The sequence below is a fragment of the Ixodes scapularis genome, unplaced genomic scaffold (assembly GCF_016920785.2).
Source record: "Ixodes scapularis isolate PalLabHiFi unplaced genomic scaffold, ASM1692078v2 PGA_scaffold5__190_contigs__length_132052651, whole genome shotgun sequence".
Classification (NCBI taxonomy): domain Eukaryota; kingdom Metazoa; phylum Arthropoda; class Arachnida; order Ixodida; family Ixodidae; genus Ixodes; species Ixodes scapularis.
In genome coordinates this window covers 125,733,120-125,750,827 of record NW_024609880.1, presented here as the reverse complement: position 1 = coordinate 125,750,827, position 17,708 = coordinate 125,733,120, and the positions used below count along the sequence as shown (strand labels likewise).

The following is a 17,708-nucleotide window of genomic DNA, read 5'->3' as shown; positions in this document are numbered from 1 at the left end:
ATCCACGAAACGCTATGCTGAGGCCGTCTTCAGAGCCCTGCGTGCTTTCAGGTGTATGTTCAACCCACCGGGACAGTGGACAGAGACGGGTAGCAGAAGGTGACGGACGAGAACTCGATGGCTCCTTCCAGGGACTCGGGTTTAAGGCCGGCCGATGAACTGCTGTTGATGGCAGGTTTCTGTCCACAGGACGAGATCCATGTGTGCGAGAGGTAAACTGTGGTCCTCATGCATGCAGTAGCCCGGCCATATCGGACACTCATTGCAAATATCTAGGCACGCGACTGTCCCGGATCTTAAAAGAATAGAAAGGTCTCTACAGTTACCGGCTTAAAATCAGTTCAAAGTGAGCGTGTGCACTTTTAGCTGATTTAGAAGGCGCGGATTAAGCGTGTTGTCTCACTGCTTCGTAGGAATTGTAAGACCGATAGTAAAATTTGACTAGGTTTACAAATATTCTGTGGCATTTGTATAGCAGGACCGCTTTCCAGCGCTTTATCGGCGACGTGCGAGACCAAAAGTGTCGTTGTGGTCGGGATTCACGATTGGCCAGAATTTCACTATGTCGTCTGTAGTTGGATTAAATCATCGACGAGAAAAAGAGTAATGCGTAAATGTCAACTTTGATGGTGTCTGTTTAAAAATGCGATGACTCCCAGTTTCCATCGTGCACTTTAGACACACCATCGTACTTACGGTTTCCAACTGTATGAAAGTAGCCAGGATTACAACTCATGACGTCACGGCGAGACATCCCGGTTGTTACGTCACGGACGAAGGATATAAAAGGGCGCCACCGTAACCTCTCGGCGCTAATAACTTTAACAAAGACGTTTTCTTTTTTTCTTTAAAAGCGAGAATTCTAACCGAGGTTACGCTAGACATATTTGTGTTCTGTATGTAATAAGGCCTGTGAAATTCTTCATTTTTAGTATGAATTCAATTAACTGAATTTTGCGTTTTCACGCGTCCTCTGCCGATCCTTCAATTCTTGCGATATTTTAGACACAAAAATATTTGTAACTTTTTGCCCAATTTTATAATCGTTCTTTTACAACAAAAACAAGATCATAAAAACAACAATTAGAAGTCAATTCTGTTTCGGCAAATTATTATACTAGCTATGACAGTGCAGAAAGCCTTCATTAGCCATTGTTGATCTTTCTCGACGGTAGCTCGTACCCTGTCGATGATCTCGTACACCTTCCCAGCAGCACGCTTGGCCATAGAGAATGCTTGGAAGTAAGGCGTCGCTTGACCCAGGCTCATAGCGCACATCATGACGCTGAAGAACACCTTTGACACAAAGACAGAAACGCATACGTCCGAGTGTTCAATATTAATGTGCGCGCGCCTTAGATATATGCACACCCGTCACAGTTAGTGCGAACACGGGCGCTTTTTCGCCCTTTGCACGGATTGATGAACACCAATATTTATCATCTCGGCTCGTGCTTAGGATTAGCAACTTCCGCCACAACGGTACTTTAGATAAGTTGTGTAAGACAAAAACTGGCGGAAAGCGGTAACGCTATTTGCTGCCCGTTTTTGCGCGTGACTAAGTTCATAATAATTTTACTTTAAAAAACACAAAGAACAAGAATACACTGCTCTAAGTACTCGCACATGCAGATATTAGAAAATTAAACCCAATTAATATACCTTTATTATACCACCTATGTCTAAAAAAAAACACTTTTTTGCGGCTGCTTATTTTGAGAATGAATAATGTTTTGGATAAAACAGGTTCGTCAAGAAGCATTTACATTGAGAGGAGTGAGCCAAGGACTGCCATAGGGCGGAACTTCGGGACACGAGCATTTGTCGCGAGAGCTTTCTCGCAACTCAGCTGGGCTATATGGTGAAGCCAACAACCAACCCACTCAATGTTTTTTTGCGTTTTTTTTTTTTGCGTTACCGGTTTGTTTTTGCACGCTTCTCATCTCCGATTTCCACACAAAGAATGTATTGACTCTGATTTCTAGTTCCTAGAATTCCGGTGACACGTAGCAAGTCGCAGTGTCAGACTACGGTCACATTGATCGGGATTCAAACACTTTATCTGGGAGTAGGTACGCTAGCATTTTGCCGCAACGGCACAATGGCATTTGTCTTTACTAATGAAGACACACTACGAGAAGAGCACGTTGTCGGAGCTGCGAGTTGAACGGCTTTCGGTTGAAAGCTATCAAACTTTCCCAGAAAAGTGGTGGTTTGTGCCAGTTGTTTGATATTCAAAGATACATTAAGACAGGAGCACCATGCCCTGTCTTAATCCTTTTTGTCCGTGTGCTTCTTCGGCGCTGTTTCCTTTAAATATTTCTCGTTTAGTTGAAGGAATCAGAGCAGAACGGGCAACAGCCGAGCTCGGTGGTGTCCGAGGGTCGAGACCACAGCGGGATGTCTGCCACCACTCACCACGATGAGGGTACTGGTGTCGTAGGTCCTGCGGGCGGGAGCCGTGTCGAAGTCGACCACGATGAGGCTCACCCCGTACCAAAAGCCCAGGGAGTAGCTGGCGTAGAGGCAGGCCCAGATGATGGACACGCCGACGCTGGTCACCAGGCCCCGCTTGACGCCCGTGCGCTCCACGCCGTCCAGGCGGTCTCCGTACCTGCCACCGGTCGTGGACGGACGTCGAGGGACCGACCGGACTCGCCGCGCGTCGCTACTCGCGAGGAGTTTGCTGCAAACCGACGGCCGAAAGACGAGGACAAGACTAGAAGACGACGACGACGACGCGGGAAAAGCGTGACTACAGCAACTGAGTTTTTAATGCAAACATAAAGAAAGACAAATAGAAAGTGGGATATTACGAATAAAAACATTTACGATGGAGGCTATATGTGAAAAAAGTAACTTGCTAGTATCGTATGTCCAGTGTCGTCCTTCTACTTATCCTCGTCTTTCGCGCTGACGGGATCTAACTATATGCTCAAAAAGAAAAAAAAAGACACAGGTTATTTTGGCTCTGCACGGTAGGCGTTTCTCCAAAAATCGGGCTTTTGGTGCTCCTGTGTTCAGGGCAAAACTCGCAGCTTTCTAGACCATCCTGCTGAATGAATGCTGACTTCAACAGTGAACAAATATGGTACAGTGATGGCACCTGGGTTGTTAAGATGCACGCGTGGCGCGACTAGGGGGTGCCCTCTGCGATCGGAGTCCACTGCAAACGCTCTTTTTAAGACAACCCTCGTTTGCTGTCATGGGCTTCTCTTTTGGGACGGCCTTGAACGGCCTGGCTGCAGGAAACGCCAACCTGAGTGACTCTTCGAAAAGCGAATCAGTGCCGCCAACTCGCTTGCGATTTTGAGCGCGATGGTCATTGACGATTCTTGTGCTCCCATGGTCAGGTTACAGACCTTATTGGGTTTATAAAGAAAACAACACGCACTTCAAATAGTTTCCTCTATGTGGTTTTTCATTCTCGCGGGACCTCGGCACCAGGTCATTGGTTGTATGTATATCACCCACTCGTAACTTTTTTGTCTGCCAATTCGTTCTTGTCTTTGTATTATGTGGAGGTGCCATTCATGTTATGCGTGATGCAACACCGCGAACTGGAACGAAACAGACTGGCTAAGCGGTACCGAGTGGCAATCCTGCCTCCTCGGATGGCGCCATCCTACGTATGAAGACTCTCTCGACTTTGAATACACATCTGTGAAAAGTTTCTGCTACCCTCTACCTCGTCCCATTCTGCCTTCTGCTAAGAATGTTCGACGTGCCTTTTGGTCTCTTTCAGTTCTCCTCCGTAGGCGATGACGTTCTTGATGAAGGTGACCGCTTCTTCGGCCACAGTCCCGGCATCTTGGTAGGCCACGGACTCTTTCGCCTCTAGCTTGGCTTGAATCTAAAAGGGAAATGGATGGGCCTATTTGTTAATAAACTTTTACTTCGCTCTTTTGGCGGCTCCGACTTATGTTTGTTCTTAAGAAACAATTCAAGCGATGCCGAATTTAGCGTACATCTTTTTAAGGCGACAGAATAAGGAACTCCTGTCGCAGAAAAGCCGGAGTCACTGGCGTGACAAAGACATCTTGATTGCTCAATAGGGTCATAACGACACAGTCACATGGCCTCGCGTGGGAGTTTCAAACAACCCACAACGCTCGCGTGAAATGTGACGTCACACTGGAATAAAAGTGATTAAAAGATGACATAAAATGCGAATTAAATGTCGCCGCATGTCTGAAATGATTTGATTTGATAAAGTAATTCATTTGCCTTAAAGAAACAAAAATGGAAGAATTTTTCATTTTTGGTAGCGTGTAAGTAGCATGTCTTCCATCAAAAAATGGAAGACACGCTACTGACTAGGCCATGCCAGGCACGCTTGTCGCGTTCCACTTTTGTTTTTCTTTGTTTGACAGAAAATTTGTTTACTTCCAGTACAGCTTTCTAGCGCGCGTGGGTATGTTACTTTTATTCCCAAAAATCGCGTTGCACGAGTCATTACAAATAATTTCCCATTTAAAGCCACACGCTACTACTTTTCTCCCGGTAAAACGTTTCGTTTCTCGGTGCTCCTGGCAGTTTCTTTCTTTATTTTTTATAATGTTCTTTTTATACAGATGAGAAGTACACTTCTGCTAAATTGTCAGTCTGTGCAAAGTGTCCATCGAAGTGCGAATGAGGAGCAAACTGTATCAGTCCTGGTTTCTAACTCGTGGAGCTACGATCGTGCATCCCAGGATAAGAAAGGCACACGTCTCTGGAGAAGGGTGGAGAATTGGGCTAGTTGATAGTTCTTCACCCTTGATTTGAAAGCGCACAAAAGACGAGCGCTTGCCCGTCGTACGTGCTTCGTACTCTGTCCTCGTCTTTCTTGCGCTTTCAAATCACGTCTCTGGGTGTTTTGAGACACCGATGCCTCTTTTCAGCGAAGGGTGAGGAGCGGGTGACGAGGCGTAATTGCTCTTGCGTTATGTCAGCCTGTCATCGAACAGCGCTGGGGTGCTATGTTGCGCTTTTTGGAGACTAGGGAGAAGGAAGTGGCGTCAACGACACAGCAAACGCAGATTGGATGTTGACTGAAGAAAACGAAATCAACACCCAATCTGCGTTTGCTGTATCGTCGACGTCACTTCCTTCTCCCTAGTCTCCTGGGAGTTCAAAAAGCGCAACGTAGCACCCCTGTTCTCATGCCTCTGCGCGGTGCACTGCTCAAGCGACAACCCTTCGTGCCGTCGTCTCCTGGAAAGGGGGGGGGGGACGGCTTTTACCTTGGCGATGAGGGCGGTGACGAGCACGAGGAGTGGCAGCACGGCCAGGAGCGCCAGGGTGAGCTGCCAGCCGTGCCAGAACGCCGACACCAGGGACGTCGAGGCCGTGGACAGGAAGAACAGGCACATGCCGATGTTCTCGCCCAGGCCGTCGTGGATATTGCCCAGGTCACTGGAGGACGCCACGAGAACAGGATTAGCTCGGTACACTAATTGAAACAGTGTAATTGTATTACTAGATAAGTGTGGTATCATCTAAAGGCCCATTCACACAGTCGCGTTTGCTTACGTTTTCTTACGTTACGTTATGAATCACCGGGACATCAGTTCTCTGAATGTCGCGTGCAAAGCTGTTTCTTAAATTGGTCGCCATGCTTCACACGAAGTACAGATGTCCCTGTGACTCTTAATCGCACTGAACATTAAGCGGAGCGTTGTTTTAACATGATATATGTTTTTGTGAATCGCCTTCTATGAGAAAATTGTCAGCGAGCGTAATGGACGAGCGTTACACAACCTCACCTGACCTAAAGTCACGTGACGTCAGTTAACCCGTCAAATTTAGCGGGAAAATTGACGTGCGTTGACGTCACGTGACGCCAATTTCTTGGAGGGTGTTCTGCGGGCGGTTGTTATGCGCTGTACACATTCTTCTCCGTCAGCATCGCGAAATGTAATTTCCTTCGCGGGAGGAGCCTCCGGTGCCCGAAGGCGTGGCGCTTCTCTGGTTCGTGCGGAGGGGGCTCACGCCGTGATGCGTTTGGCGAAGTCGCCCGCCGTGTGGGTGTCGAACCAGCCGACCTCCTGGTGCAGCATGGCGCGCATGAAGTTGTGCCGGATGCGGAAGGACTGCTTGGTGGCCGACATGCCCAGGCTGCCCACGATCACCACGTTGCTCAGCAGCATGGCCAGCCCTACCAGGGCCATGCGCCCGGAGATCAGCTTCGCGTCCTGCTGGAACTGCTCGATCGTCAACCTGCAGTGGGAGAGGATGTCGTAGACAAAGGCGGGCTGTGTGGTACGGGACTAAAAGCAAGAAGATTGTCTCCAGCGAATGTTGAATAAGGCGCTACGACAAGGAGGCGCTTTGAAGAGAAAGCTGAGTCCGATAAACTCGGGTATATCCGGGTTATTACAGTTTGACTTTAAACATACAAAAACAAACCGTGACCGAAAACAGATCGGCTATGCAACGTCCAGCGTAACGAAGTAGTGTGGCACGCTTTCTACACACGCAACGGTCAGATTTCTTACAAAGTTAATTTGAGAAAATTTGCACGAACTGCTTGCACCGGGCCCCAAATTTATCAATCTCACATTTTTTTTTATTTAGTGAGGGAACCATCCAAAAAAACCGCGGCTCCTTTTTGTTCATTTTCTGGCACGCCCAGTGCAAGAAGAAGATCGCGGCATTGTGTCATGCAAGAAGCGCACGGTAGTGCATAATACGTTTGTGGTGTTGACGTGCATGTGACAGCTTTACGGTGTTGCCCAACTTTCGTGGAGGCGGCTTCACAATGTCATCCTTATGTGCAGTAATTAGCGCACCCAAAGCACGCGCGCGCTCCAGTAAACGAGCAAACTGGAGTTTCACGCTTTCTGTTTTCCACCTCACGGCCACCGGTGTGAGGCGGTTGTTTTCCGTTTTCACTCGCTTTTCGGAACAGTTGAAGAGATGCCATATTTGGGCTCGCCACATACAAACACACTACAATTTACTTCTAATTTTGCTTAAGAAATGTTGCGTCGCTTGAGAAGCGCTCGTGCGAGCACCAGGTTGGCTCGGGGCCACCGTGCTCGGGGCAATTACAGGGTTGGACGTTTACGCACGTATTTACACATTGGTGCTACGTGGCTTGGTTGTAAATACTTTTTTTTTTTTGGCGTTCGGAGTGAAAGATGAATGTAACGTGTATTTGGCAAAAAGGAAAACAGTTCCTTTTTTTTTTATTTCCCTCACCGCAGGAATAAAGTACGCATCGCCCAGGGCTCCGTCGAAGCGGCGAATCGGTCCGGAGAAGATGTGAATATTTCAGAACTAACCCTGATCCAATTCAAAAGTCATCAGCGATTTTCCGAAATGTTCAATTAGAAAATGAGGCGCGTTACGGTAAGCATTCGACATTAATATTCTCGAGGGCGTCGTTGGTCTCCACTTCCTCATTCACGATTTTCGAAAATCAGTTATAAATTTTGAACTAGAGAACTGTCAGGTTTTAAATTTCCAGTCGCGTCTGCTACCTTTGGGTGGCTACTGAGCGTACGACGATGCAATTTCCCGGTGAAGAAAGATGGTTCGTTTGTCTCCCAGACAGCCGTTATATGCTTTGCCACTATTCGGGGCCCAGAACCTCTCCCGTTCTTACATCTAGCGCACTTCGACGGCTCCAGACGATTCTCAATGTTTGCCTGGGTCCGGCGACGTTTTATCCTCGGGGACGACGTGGCAGGGACGGGAACGCGTGCTATCGCTGAGCTTCGGTTAATGCTGGGCACGCGCACTTCTCCCGTCTTCGGGACAGAATAACGATGTCAGCTCGAAGCACTTGTTGAGGAAGCTCGCGTAGCATGCAACCAGGGATTGTGCGCTAGATCCCCGACACATCCCGCTTCGATCGCATTGTACCGACGTGCGCTCGTGCACACGTCCTTTCACCCTTAAGCTGAGGCTGCATCCAATGCCACAAGCATGAGAGCTTGACGTCGCTGCTTCGAAGTATTCTTCCGCAGAACGAACACTCGTGCTAGAAATGCACGTCTCAAAGCCAGGAGCACGGGCTAGCTCGCGCTTGGAACAGAGTATAGTCACTACAGGGCACGATGCGCGTCAAACATCTCGGGCTAACAGTCATATTGCACTGAGCAAATTTCTTATCAACTGCGGAGAGAAGTCAGCACTCTTCAATGACTACTCCATCTCACAAACATCTGCAGTGCAGATTAAAGGGCACCAGCGTGTGTGGCTAGGGAAAGTGCTCCCAATGCACGTCGTACAAACAAAAGCATTTTGCTGTTCTAGGCTCACGCGCCTGTGCCTTTACTGCAGACATTTGTGAGATGTTGGTATAACTTGACGGCTATCTAAACGTCTACGTATCACAACTAAGCTCCCTCATCGCAACGTTTTCAGTGTTCGCTCCAGCGGAGCGATCGAGGTGGCCGACTGCGCCAGCGTATAGCGCACTTGGGAGCACGGGGAGCTCGCCCGGCACAACCCAGGAATCCCCTCCCCTGCCCGATTCGACCTGCTGACCAACGTACCGGTGTGGGGTCGTGTCTCACTACTGCCTGATCCTAGTAGTGGCGACATTTTATCTTGCGGAGACCGCAGGCGCCGAGTGGAGCTCACTTGATGCATGTCTAAACAAATGCACACTTGGGAAAGCCCCCGAAGCTTTTCCATAGCGGACACAAAGAGTTCAGCTCACGTTTCGTTGTCATCCGTTGTCTGGTACATGTAGGGCACAGGAGCGCTCCTGAAAACGCCATGTAAACGTGATCACAAAACAGCCGTCACCTCGAAGTGTCTCTTTCCGATATCCTTACCTGTATATGTATTGCACAAAACACGTTATTCCTTTCCAAGTATCACTTTCTCTGAAAATAGCTCGTCTTTCCTCTAACTTTTTTCCAATTCTCTCATTCCCGTTGCCCCATTCTTTGTCGCTGCGTAACATCGGGCCGAGTGAACTGCTCGAACTGAAATTAAAATGTCTTTAAGTCGGATATAGTCTTTTGCATGTTAAGCGGGGCAAGTTCCTCCCACGAAGCCCTTGACGCATTCTACTTCAGCAGGGCAAAGCACCAGTCAGGCCGAGCAGAGAACCTTGTCGGAGGGACTTCTCTTCCCCCTCTTATGTTCCAAGACCGACCAGAACGGCAACCTTTCTAATTTTGAGTTTCCCAACGACAAAAACGCGTCCCGTCTCTCCCGGAGGGAAGAAACTGACCAGGTTTTGGATAACATTTGTTCAAGATTCGTTCGACCCTTGCACAAGTAGCGCCAAAGGCTCCACTCCACGAGGCGCATGCTTCGTGCAGCCCGTGGAAGAAAATTTCGGCGGAGTACTCGCTCGTGGCACGTGTCATGCATGTTCGCGTAACAGTGGTTGGCGGTGCCTGTAAGACAGGCAACGCGTGCATTTTATTAACGGGAAGCTGAAGAGGTTCTTGAAAAAAAAAGTTAGAGGTAATTGCTAGAGTATTTTTATCCTGTGAATCAGAATATCACGTTCGACGTCACCGAAAATGTAACTAAACGCTAGAAAACCCGAAAAACCTCCGACCAGTCGTTACGTCACAAAGGGATCCTTGGGTCCCCAAGCGCGTGTCGCTCGTGGGGGCAGTGCGTGGAAATGCAAGCTTGCCAGGTATATTGCCCCGCACTGTACCGCAGTAAAGGCTACAGGCGCGAGCTCCTTGCTCTAGGGCGCATCTCGACGGCACAAGCTCTCTCGTGCATTAAGGGCTGCTGCCAACGCTATGAGCTCGCGCTTCTAGCCTACGCTGCGGTACAACAAAAGGTGAAACGAAGTATAGACCTTTCCATAAACGAACGTATGGCCGGTGCCATTTTCAGTGTTCGTGCATATGGCGCGTATTTTGCTTGCTTTCCAAAGCGACGAACACGCACGTGCTGGGTTGTGAAGATCGCACACTGGACTGTGCTTTTGTAAATATTGGAAAGGTGTATAGACGCGACGTGTTTTTCTGACCTTTTTAGAAAATAGCGATCGTGTGCGTGCATAGCTTTGATAGGCGCTGAAGATGCGCGAAAGCAGAGATTCCGAAAACTCTTTTTATGACGTAATGCTCCGAGAAGGAAGGGCTTCAGCGATATTTTGAAAATGATTTCCTCCAACCTCCGTGCATCAAATCGAAAATAAAAATAAATATCGATATTTGGAATTTTGGAGGGCCAAATGAAAACGATTTAAGTGTTTTTACTCAAATACAGGACCGCTTCAGTTTCCCTTTAAGGTGTTTTATTGCATAAAGTACAGAGAACAAAAAACACCCTTTCGTTCCTAGCATTCCTTTGAATGTGCTTTCTTTTTCTAATTTATAGTGATGAACGCTTGATTTAGCGTGTATAGACCATATAGTTCAAATTAAAAAAAAACCTGCTGGACATCATAAAAAACCACTAAATCAGTTACTTGTATAAAAGCTTGGAACGCGTGCTTCGTTTCTTTGGGTACCAAAAGGGCATCGAAATTTGACACGTCCGCGCTTTTTTTTTTTCCGCATTTTTTTGCCGTTAGGCCCGCGTGGTATATATAATCCGTGCGCTCCGAGTTAATTGTTTGAGACTAAATAAGAACTTTATTGTCCTAAACGCTATGTGCCACAGTAGAGAGTTTTAGTAGATCGTTCCGAAAACGATACCCGATAACGATTCGATGCAGGCGGCGGCGGAGTATTGGGTGTTGTTATCGGAGTTGTCGCAACGATCTACTCTCTATGAAATTGACGGCAGTGACTAATGAGTGGTTTTTCTGCGTGATGTGGAGTTTTCGCCAGGAGGCCGATGTGCGGTCCGGTGTACGGCTTTCCGGGCCACTGGGGCGAAAAAGGGCTTTGCGTCTGAACTGCGCAGGCCCAGAACACTTTTTCGCAGCTCAGTAGACAACAGCCTGTACAATGCCACTTTGGGAATGAGAAAGCGTTTTAGAATATTTAATTATATTGCATCTGAACGCACACATTTGTGTCGGTTGCGTTCAGAGCAGCCGAAACGACAGCAAAGACTGAAACACCGGGACAACCGCCACTCGCTTCAACAACCTTTTTTTTTTTTCCAAATACTGCAAAGTTTTTGCGTGTTTTTTTTTTTTTTTTTTTGGGGGGGGGGGATACAATAACATTTACAAAGATACAAAACACAAAAAGTTATATTTTGACTAATTCTAATTAGACTTCTACTGTACAGAAAAAAGGAAACGCAACTACTCGTAATCAGAAAACTAATCAAACAACTTTTCTTCCATTGCTTCGACAGAAGAGACATCATTGAAAACACTCGGGGGTAATCTATTCCTGTCTTCGATGGCCTTGGCGAGAAAATAATATTTATAAATATCAATATTGGCGAGATATTCGACAGAAAAATCTTTGTTTAAACGTATAGACAGCCTCCAGAAGGGTCTTATATAAATTTGCGAGTCAAAATTGAGATCATAAAACTACAGCAGATAAAAAAAAAAAAAATTCAATCGCGCAATTTTACGCATTGACGCTAAGGAGGACAACTGGGCTTCTCTCATCAATGCTAAAGCAGACTTGTGCGTACTGTATCTAGAAAAAAAAAAAACGTTTACAATTTTCTGAAACGCCGAATTAAGGCCCGTTCACACTCGTGCGACCGAGTAAGACCGAAAGAGAACAGACCGGTTTTTAAGTCTCTTGCGATCTCTTAGGACCAGCTCCGCACTGCAGCGCATCCGGTCCTAAGAAGTCGCAAAAGGCTTAAAAACCGGTCTGGTTTCTCTCGGTCTCACTCGGTCGCAAGAGTGTGAACGGCGCTTTAGAGCGCAGCTCTTGAGAAGGAGGAAAGGAGGGTATGCCCCTCCTGCCCCTCCCCTCCTCCTCTCCTGCTCCACTTCCATTTAGTGGGAAATTTTCGCTAAATTTCCCGCTAAATATAGCGGTGAAATTTTGGGAAAGTATTCCTGCTAAATTTAGTGGAAATTTTAGAGAAAATTTCTCCACTAAATTTAGCGGGAAATTTTAGCAAAAATTTCCCCGCTAAATTTAGCAGATAAATTTTCTCATAATGCCACGCGCGGTTACGCCCGCTTGCATTATTCCCATAATGCAGCGCGCGTGGTTTCGCCGACGCCGGCGGCGACGCCGCGGAACCCGGAAGCGGGCGCCTAAGAGCTGCGCTCTGGAAGTCTTGCATTACTTGACACGTTCTGTACGGCGAACACTTCACCGGTTCACTCCGTCATCGCAGTCGTTTCAGACGCTCCGAACGTCACCAATGCAGCTGTCTGAAGCAGCCGCTTTACCCTTCCGCCTTTTGTGCCCCGAAACAGTCCACCCCTGAGATCCCGAACACAGCTGTAGCTGGTGAGAGCTCACGTGGAGTTGGAGCAGAGCTGGTCGATGACCGAGTGGAATATGATGAACTTTCGGAGAAGCTCTCCCATGAGGATGATGAGAGTGGGCATGGCGAAGCCCGTCACGACGGCCACCACGCAGCCGACGGCCGTGAACGTGCGGTCCTTGAACGACGAGTACTTGAACTGCGCCGAACCGAACGTCACCGACAGCGGGTCAAGTTCCAATGGCTCTCGAATAGCCGAAAAATAATAAATTTTCTTGAGCTTTTCTTTTTCTCTAAAAAAACATTTGGAAAGTTCAGGAAAATCTTGGCGCCATTGAAACCATGGTTTTACTTTTTCAAAATGATGTGACAATGAAGGTGTTTGTTCTACATCACACGCCTCCTTGACATCTTAGAGGTACTTCCTACTGGGAGTACCTGCCTCAAAAGGCGTGTTGCGTTAGTAAAGCCGTGTGGTGTTTTGAAAACTTTGAAGTTAGCCAATGGCTTGGTTTTTGTCCGCAGTCGATGATTCGCGCAATAGAAATAGTGCCGAATGTTGAATCTCATACACACTATCTTGCGAAAGTACCCGAACTTATCACTTTGACTGGCCGAAATAAATAAACATTACCAGAGTGCCCGTCAAAAGGTCCTCTCGAGGCCGTCGCTTCCAACGCACGAAGCGACCGCGTGAGGGAGCCAGTTTAACTGGATAGATCATCATAATCACACGCAGGATTTTGGATTTGGATTTGGATCCTGCGGCTTTCGCTTTGTATCGGGTGGTCAACAATGGATTCTGGATTTAGCCCACTGATTTCTATCATAATAGGAGTAGGCTGGATCACGGATCGGATCGCGGCCATTGCTGGACACCAGGCAATACACGCAAGTCTATGGAAGAAACACACAGAAGTCACACACATTGAAGCTTCTACGCGGTGCTCGAATGTGAGTACTTTATGATGTGCTGTCACCGACTGTGCCGGCGTCGATCAAATCAGTTGCTAAATAAATGACAGGTTCAACAAATGAACGAGACGCGCCGAGTTTTATATCGTCACTGAAGACCCCACTGCAGTTCAAAGCAAAAGTTTGCGCCTGAAGTACTTTGTACAAGTGCTTAAAACAATGCGAATGTCCCTAATAAAGGCCCTCTTAATTATCGTCTGCTAAACTCTGATGACTCCGAGATCACGACCGACGTCGCTGCAAGCTCGACGAACATCAACGCGTCCTCACGGAGTTGTCCGTATAATCGGGGGGATCGCAATAGACCATTCCGGAAATATGTGGCGCCCCGCCATCTGCTCGATGCATTAGACAGTTTTAGTAGATGGTTTACTAACTCCCGCTATACTATACACCAACATGGTTTATACAAACAAGCCCGCTTTGCCCCCGCCAGGTGTGGGCACTGGGCATGCGCAGAAACCAAATTCGGGAGGAGGGAAGCGTCTGCGCATGCGCACTACCGACAGCAGCGCCACCGCCCTGCTGTGACGTCAAAGAGTTGAGTTGGTCTATAGAGAGCTTTAGGGAACCGTTTTTGCACACCCTATACGGTACGATGGACCTTCCGGTACGAACTGCGCATGCGCGAGTGTTCTGTTGTAGCGCATGCGCAGTTCGCACCGTATCGAATGTGCAAAAACGGTTCCCTAAAGCTCCCTACTATCTGTAATCTGCTAAGACCTTTGCTATGTGTATCGTAGCGGAGCATCGGTCTCATGTTTTAGCAAAACGTTTACGGCATTCGAAGAGCTAACAGCAGACGCGTTGTCCTGGCATTGCAGGAATCTCCAGCGGAGGAGTACCGCAACCGTCACCGCACGTCTGGTCCACTCACCAACTGAAGGAATGACGCAGGGGCCGCCTCCTGTTCGAATTTGCACGTGGACCGCTTGTGCCTCCTTGGAGATCAAGGGCCAAGCTGTTAGTCACACCAGAGGTTCCTCGCGCGCGTTATTCTCACCAACGTAAAGTTTGCTTAGCTAAAACAAGAAAAACACGTTCATGTTTGCAAAAAAGAAAAAGAAAAAAAAATTCTTTTTGAGGGAGAGAAGGGGGGGGGGGGGGGGGGGTCACGCTGTAATTGACATGGGACGACTAAATAAAAGTTTCCTCGAAGGTTTATATATTTTCTTAACCCGAGACTCAGAAACGAAAAACGACAGAACACACAAAGTATCAGAAAGACTTGGTGTGTGGTATCGTCCTTTGTTTTTCCCCATAGTCAGGGTTTTGACTTAAATTATCTTTTATCATCACCAGCTACTTTGCGCTGTAAGTATTTGTTTGTTATACATTTTCTTTTTCTATTTTTTGGCATCCTTTTTTTTTACAGTATGCCAGAAGGAATTGATGACGTAATTAGCGGTCGTTTTTCATAAATAGCGCAAAGATTCGTTGCGGATCGGAGATATTCCAGGGCTATCCGGTAGATGGCGCCAGTGTCGCCGGATACACACCCCAAGATAACCAGTTGAAAGGGGAGGAAGCGACGCAGCAATGCTGATGGCAGAAACATTTAACGAGCAAAGCTTTATACGTCGTTTCGGAGCAGTGGAGGAAGGCAGTCTGATTAGTGAATTGACAGCTAAGGACAGAGCAGAGAGTTCCTAGCGGCACATCAAAAATGCCAGATGGTATTCCGATTACCTTAATAAAACGTTTAGGCCCAACATCTAAGGCATCATTAAGGAAGGTAGTGAGAAAATTTCTTATGAATGAAGACGTCCCAGAAGAATAAGTCGAATGAGTTTAATATACAAAGAAGGGAGATCAAGCGTACACAGGCAATTACCGTCCCGTAATGGTTACTTCGCTTGTTTACAGAATAGTAATGCAGATTGTAAGGGAAAGATTGCAGAGGTGGGTAGAGAACGAGAATGTGCTGGGCAAACTACAGAATTAATTCTAAAATGAAGGAGGTTGGAGGATAATTTCCTTTTCTTAACACAATGTATTAAGGTAGCAGGGAAGGAAAGTAGGCCAGTCTGGATAAATTTTTGAATCTAAAAGGGGCATTCGACAATGTTCAGGGTGTCCCCCCAAAATATTTAGATTTTTGTTTTTTCTCAGCAAAAATAAACTACGTATTGGACAACGCTCATTCACCTCCCAAATATAGCGCAAGAGGCCCGAACCAGATGCCAAACTTTCTACACTAACCGATCTTATTTAAAAGTAATAATTGATTTTCTGAAAATGTCAATGGGAAAATGGCAGCCGACGTAGCTCTCGAATACATGGTGTTCTACGGCGCCAGAAACCGAAAACGGGCGAAAACTGGCCCCATGTTCCATTGAATTTAAAAAAAAAAAAATCACTTATAGCTTTTGAATAAGATATCGGTTCGTGCTGAAACTTTGGCATATAATTCGCACGTCTAGTGCTACATTTGGGCGGAGAATAAGCGTTCGGCAATGCATACTTTTTTTTTTTTGGGGGGGGGGGGGATAAATGATTCAATGTAAAATTGAGGGGGGGGGGGGGGATTCTGTAGTTCAAAAGAACCTGTCCGACATAACGAGTAGCTTAAAAGGGGAGCGGGGAATACTGGTGTTTGTTAAAAAACGTCTACAGAAATAACAAGGTTAGAGTAACATGGGAAGGAAATGCAACGGCACCGTTTTAGATAAGGCGAGGTTTCAGATAAAGATGCACTTTATCACCATTAGGGCCGGTTAACACAGCCCCGTATTTTTTGCGTTACGTTACAGTACGAAAGCCTATGTACAAGTCACCGGTACATCCGTGCTTCTTAGTATGCGCGTGACCACCAGTTCAAGGAGGCAGCCTGGCACGCGACATCCGAGGCACGAATGTTTCCTTGACTCATACTGGGCAGGACAAACACTGGCCGGCGGCGCCCAAGGGATACCAAGAACACCGCCCTATCCCTGAGGGGGGGGGGTCTGGTTTGCCCCCCCCCCCCTCCCCCCCCCACCCCACTCAAAAACAAGTTGGTACGCCACTGTACGTAACGTATAAGAAAACGTAAGAAAATTGCGCTGTGTGAACCGGCCTTTGCTGTTCATGTTGTATTTACAAGGACGAAAGAAGAAGCTGGAGAATAGTGGTCGTGGTTTTGACATGTCATACCGGGAGCCCAAAATATTAAAGGGCCAATATTACCCCCCTGCTAACACAACTATGGGCCGTGCTTTAGTTGTGACAGCGTATGGTTGTGATTAAACTAAACTTGTAATAGTAACTAACTAATCTGTCTAAACGTAATTGTACTCGTCTAAATACTTCAGACGCACTAATACAAAAGAAAAGTTGATTTATAATTACATCTATTTTTTTTCTCCACTCTCTACAGTCACAGTCAGCTGCATCAAGCGTTTGCCTCATTCCGGGCAGCTGAGCAACCATCAAAGCACCCGCAGAAGGGCGCGGAAGACGTCACGCCAGACTGCCCTTCTTTTCCAGTAGTAAGCATCAGAATGGGGGCTTGCTGTACATTGAGTATCCACCATGTATGTCGGGCATTTCCAGAATTAAAAATTCCAGACTTCAATAAGTTCGCTCCATACCTACTCACATAAATATAGGACTTGCGCTTTGAGCCGCCGTGTCAAATACAACACTGCCAACGCGGGGGTCTTGCAAAATAATAAGAAGTGAATACTCGTACCTCAGAGCTTACATTGTTCCATTAATAATGTAGATAAAACACAAACTTAAAATGTGACCAATAGAAAACGCCGAATACATGGCTTCAATATGACGTCATAGCGCCATTTCAACTTTCTTTTTTTTCCGAGATAACGCTAAGTTCGAAATGTAAGCCGTAGAAAGTAGGCGCCCAGCGGCAAGTTCGCAAATCAAACTCTGACGTCACTCGGTCAAAAAAGAACAAATAGTTTTTTGTGCGGAAACATCACTGAAAAAGCTCATAATCTAAGTCGAGTTATTTTCAAGAAATATAATTGCAAAATTTCTCTAGCGGATCGAAAAAGGCGGGTTCTCGTTACATCTTTAATATTGGAACGTGTCGTAACATTGACGTTACCTATTTTAATGGAATATTTTACCGAAGATAAAAGGAAGCAAGCGAGTGAAAAGTATCCACATCAAACTACGCGTCGTTTCGCCACGATCACATTTGTTTCAGTTATCTTTTTTTTCTACTATCTCTCACCCCCCGTTTCAATTTCTGCCGAAGGTTGAAACATTCAAAATTAAAAAAAAAAGACTTAATTTCTTTTAAAATTGGGGCAAAATTGCAGATATATCAACAAACAAAACAACGAGATCCAGCAATACAAGAGGGAACGTGGCATCGTTCCTCCTCAAAGGAAGGCGTTCCAGGGGTGCTATGTTGCGCTTTTTGCACTCCCAGGAGACTTGGAAGAGGGAAGTGACGTCAACGACACAGCAAATGCAGATTGGATGTTGACAGAAGAAAACGAAATCAA

General features: G+C 46.7%; 1 protein-coding gene across 1 annotated transcript in view; it reads right to left on the bottom strand.

Annotated features, from left to right (window-relative positions):
* The window catches only part of LOC8050426 (ATP-dependent translocase ABCB1), a 41,619-nt gene extending 28,932 nt beyond the window's left edge, over window positions 1-12,687 (bottom strand). The window contains exons 1-8 of the mRNA XM_042294333.1: window positions 12,677-12,687; window positions 12,312-12,569; window positions 5,974-6,201; window positions 5,226-5,397; window positions 3,729-3,853; window positions 2,419-2,614; window positions 1,183-1,296; window positions 69-179 (exon numbers count right to left, since the gene is read on the bottom strand). Coding sequence (XP_042150267.1) covers window positions 69-179; window positions 1,183-1,296; window positions 2,419-2,614; window positions 3,729-3,853; window positions 5,226-5,397; window positions 5,974-6,201; window positions 12,312-12,569; window positions 12,677-12,687 — 1,215 coding nt within the window. The remainder of the gene's footprint in view (window positions 1-68; window positions 180-1,182; window positions 1,297-2,418; window positions 2,615-3,728; window positions 3,854-5,225; window positions 5,398-5,973; window positions 6,202-12,311; window positions 12,570-12,676) is intronic.
* Between the last annotated feature and the right edge of the window lie 5,021 nt (window positions 12,688-17,708).